General features: G+C 40.6%; 1 protein-coding gene across 3 annotated transcripts in view; it reads right to left on the bottom strand.

Moving 5' to 3' along the window:
• Window positions 1–12,263, bottom strand: part of CDC14A (cell division cycle 14A) — a 178,175-nt gene that overhangs the window by 129,157 nt on the left and 36,755 nt on the right. For all 3 annotated transcript variants that reach the window (XM_058659654.1, XM_058659647.1, XM_036494656.2), the window contains exon 4: window positions 7,602–7,694. In XM_058659654.1, coding sequence (XP_058515637.1) covers window positions 7,602–7,694 — 93 coding nt within the window. The remainder of the gene's footprint in view (window positions 1–7,601; window positions 7,695–12,263) is intronic.

Raw genomic sequence — 12,263 nt, 5'->3', positions numbered from 1 at the left:
TTAAATTTTAGATGATGTTTACATAGGTGATCAGGGTGGGAAGGATCCAGGGTTAGGGAAAAGTGGGTGTGATCATTATTTCCAAACTTTCTATTTTTTCTTCCCATTTCTAGAGGGGGGGAGAGATAAGGGGAGAATTGTACCCAGCCTCCCAACCACCCCAGTACCAAGCCACCCACTCTCAACCCCATGGTCCCGATGTGGCAGATCCTCTGAGGGTTCTGCCCAGGTGAATGCAATAGTTCTGAAATGCTGTCAATCTCACCAATCTATGAATGAGGAAACCCTTCCACTGTTCATCAGCTGACACAGTCGACCTTAGTGTCTCCAATCGCCAAGATATTTGCTGTCATCATTTGATTGGGGTAGTTGTCCAAAATATTCTGTTCTCCATTCTCTGCTGTGGTACCAGATGTCCTCTGCAGGACCCAATGAGCTACCATGTCCTCTTTGTACACCAAGGCCTGCCATCCACCACTCCATCCTTTACACTGAGGAGGACCAGTTCTCACAGATGGACCTATGGACCCGGGCCAGGCAACCTGGGTTCCATCAGACCTCTGTTCCCTGGGCTCATGGACTCAGTATCCACTGCACAGGTGGGTCCAAGGACCTGGGCCAGGTGACCCGGGCCCTGCCCGACCCTCCACCACTGGGGCTCATGGACCCAGCATCCACCTCATAGGTGGGCCCAACGTCTGTCACTCATTTTAAAGTAGGTATTCTTTGTTATTCCTCAGAGCCCAACATAGTGCTAAGCATGGAGTCATACACACTAAATAAATATTCACTGATCTAAGATATATCTGACTACATGTCTCACAAATGAGAAATCCATTTTATTAGAAAAATTCTTTCTTTAAACTGTAAATACCATCTTAGGAGAAGGGGAATAAAACTCATACATCTTTCAATGGATTATGCTAAGCAATAGTCAAATTAACAACCATCTTAGAGTAACGGAGCCAAGAAAGGATTGAAGTACAAAATGAGTTGGCCAGGAAAGAAGATAAGCAAAAATAGGGGAAGAGTTTGGTGGGGAGCCCCAAGGATGTAATACGAAAGGGGTAAAAGAAGTAGGAGACTGCTTCAGCCAACTTTTTGGAAGGCCACACGTCAATATGAAGGGCTACCAGGATGGACCAATGACACCTTTAAGTATCACACATGATCCTCCTTCAGACCTCACCTGCCACTCTAAAGATGGGCTATTATTACCCTTGTTTTAAAGAGGGGAAAAAAAGCACAGGATTTTGGATAAGTGAAACAACTTGCTCAAAACATACAATTAACAATGGATTCAAAGCCAAACCTCTGGATTTGCTAAAGTCCCAGATGGAGAATGAATGGCTTCTTTGCAATTAGTAGCAGATTCAGCTGTGGAAGACACCTATTTAGGCCTTGAAAAGTAGACACGGTCATGGATAGAAACTACAAACCTCAGCGTTGCCATCCTCAATGGCATCTGACTCAGTCTAGTCCCAATGAGTCCAAAATGCAGACCTCTCATTTAGCAAAGGCATAACAGGTGGATGAAAGAAAACACAATGACATATGGCATTAAGCATACTCTATGTATCTGGGGCAAGAATCTTACTTCTTTAACTCTGAACCCAATTTCTTAAGCTCAGTAATACCAACTTCACACACATATTATTTTCCAATTCTTCAATCATCAAAGCCTAATTTGTATTCCCCTTGACCCCATTGTTATAGGCTAATAAACTGAAAATGATACATTAAGACCAGTATTAGCAAAGATTTAGTCTTTAAGAATCCAATTCATACTAATTTTTCAGCCATTTTCTTCAAACTCATGAGTGTGTTTTGGATGCTATGATGACCTCAATTCTGTCACTCTAAAACAGCACTGAGTGGGGCGTGGGGAGGGGTGGGGGGATTCCCAGAGCCTATGAAACTGTCACATAATGCATAATAATTAATAAAAAAAATTTAAAAAAAAAAAAAAACAGCACTGAGTGTCACTCTGGAAGGCAAGCAGGTTTATGACAAAGCTAACTTTTTAAAATCTGACCCCTGCATCTCAATGACCACCACGTGACAGCTTAAGGACAGTAGATGTCCTTCACTCTCAGGGACTTCCCTGGAATAGGTGTCCACCATCCAACCAGTATGGCTGTGAACTGCAGCCACAGCCTTGCAGCAACCCTGGTTTTAACATCATTCTCAGAGAACTCCCCGCTCTGTGGGCTTCCTATTGAGCAGCTCTATGAGATACAAAATCTAAAAACTCTCATCCACTTACAGACAAGGGAATGGGAACACATGAAGTCACCACCGAATAGAGAAACCACAGGTACAGCCATGACTGTGAACAGGCATGCTCACCACAAGACGTCACACTCAAACAGCAGGCATGATGGTGCTGACAACATAACAGAAAGCACTTAACACCTCTAACTGCACACTTAGAAGTGGCCAGTGCAGCACATTTTAACGATGTATATTTTGCCACAATAAAAAATGGGAAAAAGTTTAATTTGAAGCAAGGTAATGATGTAAGTTTGCATACCAGGTACACCCATGGTTGATGATTATTGCTTTGAGTCTCTATTTCTGAAAACCACAGTTGGCTCAGTTACTACTGCAAATATTCTGGTAACAAGAAAGACATCATCTTATACTTTATGTCCAACATAACCAGTTTGAGAATTTCTTTCATATTTTATCATCCTGTTATTCATTCAGCATGAAGCACCTACTATGTTCCAGGCACACTTTTTAGTTAACATTCTGTGTTCAAAAACTAAAATAATCCCACAACAACTGGTAAATAGCTGCTGTCCCCAGGACCATATCCCACCCCCAACTGGGCTCCCCTTTCACGCCACACCCAAGACTTTGCCCTGATTCACTACAACAGCAAGTCTCCAGGACTCTGCCCCAGCTTGGCAGTCTGCTACCAGTTTGACAAGGAATGTGTGGGCCTCACCGCTTGTTAAATATTTTATCATCTTCAAGCCAAGCAATGAACAAAGTAGCTAAGGTTCCTACCTTCTAGTGTGGGAAAGAGATAATAATACACAGCCAGTATGATTTCAAATAGTACAGTGTAATGAAGAAAATGAAACAGAGCAGGCTTTTGGTCCAGCTGTCAAGCAGCTGGTTGGGACACCACACTGCACGTAAGAGATCTATTCAGTTCAATTCCCACCGTCAGCTCCTGGGAGGCAGCTCTGATGACTCAAGTAATTCGAGACCTGCCACCCACATGGGAAACCTGGATTGAGTTCTCAACTCTCAGCCCAGCACAGTTCCTGCCGTTCCAAACCTTTAGTTAACAAAGCAGCAATGGGAGTTCTCTCCCAATTCTCATTTTCTATCTCAAGTGAAAAATAATAATAATAATAAATAAAACATCAAAAGACAACAATTGATTTGGGTGTTAATTGGCATGGTCAGACTCCAAAGAAAGCCTCTCTAAGAAAAGAACAGTAGGAGGAATCAGGCACGCAAAGGTCTGATGTCAGGAAATTCCAAACACAAAGAACAGAAACATCAAGAATCTGTGGAGAAACAACTGTGTAAATTTCACAGCGGATCAGCATGGTACTTAAGAAAGGAGATCATAAAGGCAGACAGGGAGAAAATCAAGTCATCATATTTATTTTTTTTAATTAGGGAGAAACAGACAGACAAAGCTCCCATCTGTTGATTCACTCTACAAGACCCCACAGTGAGCAGCATTGAGCCAAGCCCAAAAGCTGAAGCAGCATCCAGGTTTCCCATGTGGTGGCAGCAAGCTAATGACCCAGATCATCACAGTTGCCTCTGAGAGCCTGCATTAGCAGGAAGCTGGGATCAGGAGGTACATCCAGGAGTTGAGTCCAGGTACTCCAATGTGGTATACCTTTATCTAAACCACTATCTTAACTCATAGACCTAAGGCCTGGCAGGAAAAACTCTTAACAGTACTTGTAAGAATGATAAATCTGATGCCAAGAACAGTGAGCAATCAACGGGCAGAATGACATGTTCTAACTTACAGTCTTAAAAGATTATACCCTGAATGAAAGGAAAGTAAGGATAGGAAACAAGATCTAAAGCAGGACCCAGCACAACAGCCTAGCAGCTAAAGTCCTCGCTTTGAATCCTGTATGGGCGCCGGTTCTAATCCCGGCAGCCCTGCTTCTCATCCAGTTCCCTGCTTGTGGCCTGAGAAAGCAGTCGAGGACAGCCCAAAGCCTTGGGACCCTGCACCAGCATGGGAGACCAGGAAGAGGCTTGGACTGGCTCAGCTCCAGCTGTTGTGGTCACTTGGAGGGTGAATCATTGGATGGAAGATCTTCCTCTCTGTCTCTCCTCCTCTCTATATATCTGCCTTTCCAATAAATATAAATCTTTTTAAAAGAAAAAGTCTTATTTAAAAAAAAAAAAGATGTGAAGCAGTGGTGACAATCCAGATAAGTAGAAAAGATGGAAAGAGTATTCCAGTTCAAATTTTGGAAGTAGAGCTCACCAAACTCATGAGTATAAAAAGGGAAGGAATAACAAAAGAATCAAAGCAGTTACTATCTTTTGGTTTAGTAAGTCACTGATGATAGTTCATTTACTGAATAGGGGACAATTCAGTTTGAGGAGAAAGGAATAAAAAGTTGTGTTCCATCACAATAAATATGATACCATTTGGATATATAACACAGAGCTATAAATCAGGCAGTTACCCAACCTCAAAGTAGACTGGGATACCATGATATTATTGACATTAAGGCCTGCCTTACTGCAAGATATTTATGAGTCAATTCCCCTAATATAGATAATGGGTTCCAAATCTTAAAATGAGAAACACATTCATGGCTGAGGTCTCCTGTCTGATAAAACACACCCACCTGATCAGGTGTTCCATGTAGTCTACGTGGCTGTTCCAACAGCTGTTTACAGCCAGATTCCTTCTTAAGGTTTGGACTATCCAACCATGAAATCTAACATCCATGAAATCTGAGATGTATGTATAACACCCACAATTCATGACCTTTTTAAAAGACTTATGTCAAAATTAAATGCACACATGTAACAAAAGCTATAAAATTCTCTTAAAGGAAAAACTGCAGTTGTTAGTTTTTTCTGATCAAATGCTTTATTTAATTTTATTTGAAAGAAAGAGGGGGATAAAGAAAGAATGGAAGGAAGGAAGGAAGGATGGATCATCCTCCCAGTGGTTCACTCCCAAAATGCCTACAATTAAGTGCAGGATCAGACCAAAACCTGGAGCCAGAGACTCAAATCCAGGTCTTCCACTTGGGTAGCTTGGGCCCATGTGCTTTAGCCACCACCTACTGCTTCCCAAGGTGCACATTGGCTAGAAGCGGGATCAAAGGTAGAAGAACCAGAACTTGAGCCAGGCACTCCAGTATGGAATGAAGGCAACCGAAACAGCATCTTTTGTGCCATTTTATTAAGTTTGTTTCAGAAAGCTCTCTTAGGGGACATGGAAACGCAGGCATTTTGGTACAGTTAAGCTACCACTGGAGACATCCTCATCCCATACTCCCACGTGCCAGCTACTCAGCTTCATTCCACCTGTTATCCATATGGGAGAACAAGATGTTGGCTCCTGACTTCATGCTGGCCCAGCTCTGGCTTACTTACAGGCGTTTGAAAAGCAAATCAGTGGATGAGAGGCCAGTCAGTCTCTCTCTTTCTCTCCCTCTCTCTCTCTCTCTTCTCTCTCTCAGTCATTCTTTCAAGTAAATGAAGACAAAGTAAATAAAAAAATTTTAAAGCTCTCTTAATGAGCATATTTCTTACATTAGAAAAGGAAACAAATCGGGGAAATGACCGGGACAATACAAGAATCATAAAAGACAGGCTCCAGGCTTTCTAAGGACCTCCTCCACCAAGCCATTCTCTTCGTTGCCAGAGAGGAAAGTTCAGCATCAAAACACATATTTTGTCACAATGTTTACTGATGTACCTAAACTTTCTTTCAAAATTCTACAGATGCCTGGTCGAAATGAATGATCACACTCAACAAAACAGGAAGAACAGGTGCTGCAAAGGAAAGGAGAAGAGGGACAAGGGAGGAATAGAAGAGGAAAGACAGGCAAGGGGCAGCAGATAGATGATCCTTGTCTGATGGCAATCCTTTGTGACAAAGGATCCATGAATAACAGGCTCACAAAGAAGCACAAAACCCTGCAGGAAACACACACTGTTCTCATGACTTGATCCAGAGATGAGTATATTTTAATCTTAGTGTCAAGCATCAGTAATTACCAATGTAATTACCAATGTAAAGTGAAAAACCAGCATACCTGATGATTCAATTGACTGTACTTCACGGGACCTCATACCAATAGCCAGCTTTCTTTTTTCACACTGGAAACTAAAGCAATGGCTTTGGCTGTCCCTACAAATAAGCTGAGCATCTTCAGAACTTGGAAGACCTTTAGGAGCCATTACAACAAACCCTGTTATCTACAGGTAAAGAAACTAAAGCTAAGAGAGCTAAAGTGGTTTGACCATCATCACAGAGCTCCTTCAGAATGAAAAGCTCATAACTTCCTGATTCTTAGACACTCTGCCTTATACTGGACCATGTGGATCACAGGCGAAGATAAAAAACCACCACAAGCAATGGCCCAAAACTTCCCTGCAACTACATCAGGAGAGCAAAGCTTTGGCCCATGCTCTGCCTGTCTATCTGCCACTCCTTCCAGCCTGCACCCACAGTAACCGACAGCCTCCCAACACCACTGTGCTTCCTGCCCCTGACTTTCAGGATGACTTGGCACAGTGTCAGGTCTAACAGCTGAAGGCTCTGCCCACCAAAATAATCAGAACAGGCCTTTGAAAGGTCAGGCAGCAGGATTTTTCAGCTTCAGAGAAGCACCAGCCCTCCCCAAAGAAGAGGAGAAATGATAGCTTGCTCTCTTTCAATCAGTGTATTCCCACCTAGATGTTACATGCATCCTAGCAGAGCCATTACAGGTTGCAGGTCCCTGTTAGCCCTGACCAGCTCTGTCTTCTAAGTTTTTGCCCAGCCCTTGCACATATAGAAATTTTACAGAAACGTTCATTCTATGTATAATTCACACTGGAATTTTAGTGTTCACAGGGAACAAAATTTTGAATTAAAATTATTTCTGTAAGTCTTTTTTAGTAATTAGGGAAACTATAATATATGCAGAGTTTAACTGCATATGCTTGAATGAATGGATTGTTCATCATCATCACCATCATCCCTCCCTGTGACTGCATAGGATTTCCTCTTCTCCCCAAAAAAGGAACACCTCGCCTGCATTTAAAAACCTTCCATAATATTTATTTCATACACACACACATATACAGAGTTTTTCTTTGCAGAGTCATGGCAAGGAGTTCTTTTTATTAAGCCTACACAAGTGCAGAGTCCAAGCTCATGATCACATTTCCAAGATTCTTTCACTCACTACCAAAAAGTAAAATCTACAGACTATACACCCGACTGATGCTCTGGTCATTCCAGATCAACTCCCAAGCCCTAGGGCTCTCCATCATCTCACAGTCCTACTGGGAAAGTGGCTTGGATTTTATCTGCCATTGTTAGCATTACAGAAAATAATTTGATTATAGAAAATAGCTGTGCAGACAGTACTTACCGCATAAGCACCTATCAAAAATGCTGCATTTGCTCTTTTCCGTTGATCAAAACAGGTGTAATGCACTATTTTCTTTCTTGATAAACTGTATGACTAAACAGAAGGGATAAAAAAAAGTTAGTATAACCCTAAAGACGGTGCTGAAATAAACCTACAGACAGCCATAACCTCAACTTTCAGATACATCACAATCTAGAAAATTGAACAGCTTTGAACTTTAATATCTATGTCATTTGCACACCTGTTTATACTATTTTTAACTAGACTTGCTCCTTCTTCTGGCACTTTTTGGCCCTCTCTCTCTGCCTCCCCCTTTACATCAACCCACCATGGTCGGCCATTTTTTTCTCCAATATCTATGTCATTTGAACAGGAACCTTTGGGGCAGAAATGATAGCCCATCATGATATCAGAACTAAAAATATGGCAGATATAGCAGATTTTTCACCAAGAAAGAAGATTGATACATTAGTATATAATTAGATTGATGACATCTGTATTAATAGGAACTATTTTTGATGTTTTATTCTTGATCTCACTTTTAATACATTCATTCCTTTGCACTCCCCACATGTCACTCCCACTCACAAAAGTTAGCTATACATCTCATATTACATAGTGCCTTTTTAAATGTCTCACTTTGTTGCCCTCTCTAAACATTTTCATTCTTATTATCCAAAATTAATATTTTCTTTCTAGGTGATCTCTAGTAATCCCCTTTTAATGATCTGAAAATAAATGGCTAATGGGAAAAGACAAACTATCAAAAAGATCATATCTGCAAACATCTTAATAATCACTCATTAAATCCATGGATTGAAACAGTGATTAAGTATCTGCTACATGCCAGGCAACATGTTGCATGCTCAAGTATTTAAATAGTATACATGCTAAACACAAAAAGAGAGGACAGCACATCCAAATGCACATGGAGGATATGGCAGTACATTGGAGCCTCCAGAGGACACCTGGTAACATGGCAGAGGACAGAGAACAGAACAAATTCACCAACTATTCCAACCAAGTGGTGGTGGTGAATAACTGGGCAGAGGGAGACTCTAAGGTAGACAGTAGCAGTCAGTGGATTCTGGAGAGATTTCATGGCGATTGGAGTGTTGGGATAGACAACAATTCAGAACTGTTGAACTATCAAAACCTCTTGAGAACTTGTTGTCATTGTAAATTTCTATTTTTCTTCCTGTTATGGACTTTGTAATGTGGCTTTTCATTTAAGGGGACGTACAGTAACTTGTAATGGAGATTATCATATCCAGATGTGAGGATACAATGCAGTATGCATCTCTACTTTCAGATCAAAGATGGATTACTAATGAAACTGCTTACTATATCTTGTCAATAGGATGCTGGACTCTCTGTCATTGTCCATGGCCACAATGATGGACATATGACTGTGTATGAAGAACTATACTATAGTAATAATACAGGGGAACTCAGTGGCAGAGAGGAGACTGGGTGGGGGGCAGGAAGGAAATCCCAAGGTCCATGGAACTGTATCATAAAATAATAATAACAATAAATTAGTAAATAAAAATCTATCAAAATGCAATCAAATTATTAATAAAAACCAAATAAACATGAAGCAGTAAGAGCACTAATGCAGCTCAAGACATTTGGCTCAACTTCCTCCTTATTCAAATTAGTTATAGTATTTTGACAAGTGATTTCCAAAATATAAGCACATAAGAACATTTTCATATCTGCCTGTAAATATACATTAACTAAAGAACAACATTTTGTATCTTATGTATTGACCAGCTTAGAATCCCTTTAAAAATATAAAAATAGCTCAACTACCTTTCTTTAGCACACTGTTGTGTTGAAGGCAAAGAAACTCCCACTCTGAAGTTGATTCTACAAGGACACTACAACAAACTGGCTGCAGCATGCAACCACAGAACCATAGTCACACATGTCCCAGCACAGCATGAGCACAAGGCTGGCACTCCTTTACTAAATAAAATTCAAATGTTCTGAGCATTGTATTGCCTTTTCAACCGAACTTTAAAAGTTAGTGTTTGACTCAAAGATCATGTCTTATTACCAATGTCCTTGTATCCCAACTGGCTCATGAAAAACTAAAAAGTACAATGTTTTATTCAGGTCAGTCAAGTTAATAAACTCAAGCTATAGCTACAGACTTCAAGGTCACTACAGGCTGTTGACACCATCTCCTTGTTTTTGAAATCTGGAACAATTGGCTGTCAAGGCATGTCTCTTTTTCTGCTTTGTTTTATTTTGCCTCTAGTTGTTTGCTTGGGTTTTGCCACCTAGTATTCTTCATCAATAAATTATGATTCATTTGACAAAAAGAGATTGGAGGCTCCTCTTAGCCAAGTATTTCCTGTCATCTCTGCATCTCAAATACCTGAGGACTTTCTGACATGGGCGAGGCCCTGTGTAAACACAAGTCAGACCAGGTATACTGGCTCCCAGCCTCTCACTGTTTACACTCCTTGGTTCCTTAACACACTGGTATGGAAGACAACATCAAGTGATCCAACCTGAAGTTTAGATTGGCTGTTCTGATGCCCAGTCTCCTAAGAAAGTATTTTATAATATGCTGTGGTTATCACTTAATAACGTAGGATCATATTTACTTTACAAATCTACTCGCCAAAAGGCACAACTCATATTGTTGTTCTTTCACCACCAACTTCATTTCTAGTTTTCTTTCTGGAATTTTTATTGAGCTTATGTTTTCTGTTTTCTCTCCTTGTTCTACCATGCATGGAATACAAAGGCCAACTGGAACAGGAACCATCTGGGGGAGGGCAAAGTTCTCAGGCACACTTCTCTTCTTCCTCAAGACTCACAACCGTGTTTAAGTAAATATAATTCAAATTAAAATTGTAAGGACCTTGGAGGGCTATTTTAAGCTCTATAACCTTTCAGAAATCACAGTTGCTAAGAAATGGTCTTCATAAAATCTGCCTAGAAATTTAAACTACTATGACATATTTCCTACAGGAAGCTGTCAGAGAAAAGCAAGCCTAACATTTTTTTAAGAGAAAGACTTCTTCCTGAATTTAAGGAAATCGGTTAAAATTCCCAGCATTTGCCTCATTTAAGTGTTTCTGGAATTCTGTTTTCTTGGTTACATTGCAACTGTACCACAGCAAAATCATCCGCCTGGTGGTATCACCAGATCAGATCACCAAGAGATGGACTATTGCTCAAGGAATCAAAACTAACTACAAGTGAATGACAACAAAGAAAAAATCTTACATGCCACAGGCTATGTCCTAATTTCTCTCCACCACAATCAGTCTCCTTGTTAGAGAGTCATCTTGCTCCAACATTTTACAAGAATGCTGCTTGAGAGAGGAGATTTAGTGCCAAAAGAAAAGTTTCACAGAAAACCAGGTAAAATGGTTTTAATCAATCATTTGATGATGTTCTATATGGTTGGACTGATTAACAAAAATGTACTTGATTTTTTTTTTATTTAAAAAAAAAATTTATTGGGGTTTGCATGATGGCTCAATTGGCCAATTCTCCACCTCCAAGCACCAGCATCCCATATGGGTGTTGGTTCGCATCCCAGATGCTTTACTTCTCATCCAGCACCCTGCCTGTGGCCTGGGAAAGCAGCAGAAGATGGCCCAAAGCATTGGGACCCTGCACCTGCATGGGAGAACTGGAGAAGGCTCCTGGTTCCTGGCTCCTACTTCAGATCAGCTCTGTTCCAGTCATTGTGGCCATTTGAGGGGTGAACCAGAAGATGGAAGATCTTTCTCTCTTTCTTTCTGTAAATCTGCCTTTACAATAAATTTTTTTTAAATCTTTAAGAAACGATTTTTTATTTGATAGACAAACAAAAACAGAGACAGAGTGCTTCCTTCCACTGATTCACTTGACAAATACCTGCAATGCCAGAGCAAGGTCAATGTGAAACCAGCAGCTGGGGACTCAATCCAAGTCTCCCACATGGGTCATGTTGACACAATCGTGAGAGCCATCACCTGCTGTTCCCCAGGATCTGCAGTGGCAGTAATCTGGATTCAGGAAGCAGAGCCTGGAGTTAGTTGAACACAGGCACTATGATATGGGATACAGACGTTTAAATCACTAGGCCAAATGCCCATATCTGTTCCTTCTTTTTAAATACTAATTTCCCCTACCTTTAAAAATCGACCTAAAAGCACCCTAAAACAAATAATACTATCCAGCAGAGACACTAATGATATGAGTATCTATAGAGGAACATTAGTTCATCCTTCAAGATCTTTGATGGGGAGCCGATGTCAGCATCCCACAGGGGCACTAGTTCGAATACAAGCTGTTCCACTACCAGTCCAGCTCCCAGCTTATGACCTGAGAAAAGGTAGCAGAGGATGGCCCAAGTGCTTGGGTCCCTGCACCGACGTTGGGGTACCTGTACACACATGGGAGACCCAGCAGGACCTTCTGGCTCCTAGCTTCAGCTTGGCATAGACCTGGCTGTTGCAGCCATTGAGGAGTGAGCCAGCAGTGGGAGATCTCTCTCTCTCTTTTATTTATATATTTTTATATAATATATATTTTATTTTATATATAAATATACACTATGTACATATAAATGTTATTTTATATATAAAATATATTTTGTATAATTTATTATATATAAATATATTTATATATTATGCTATATATAGCTAGCTA

This window comes from Ochotona princeps, chromosome 2 (genome assembly GCF_030435755.1).
Source record: "Ochotona princeps isolate mOchPri1 chromosome 2, mOchPri1.hap1, whole genome shotgun sequence".
Classification (NCBI taxonomy): Eukaryota; Metazoa; Chordata; class Mammalia; order Lagomorpha; family Ochotonidae; genus Ochotona; species Ochotona princeps.
This window is presented reverse-complemented; position numbering and strand designations above follow the sequence as displayed.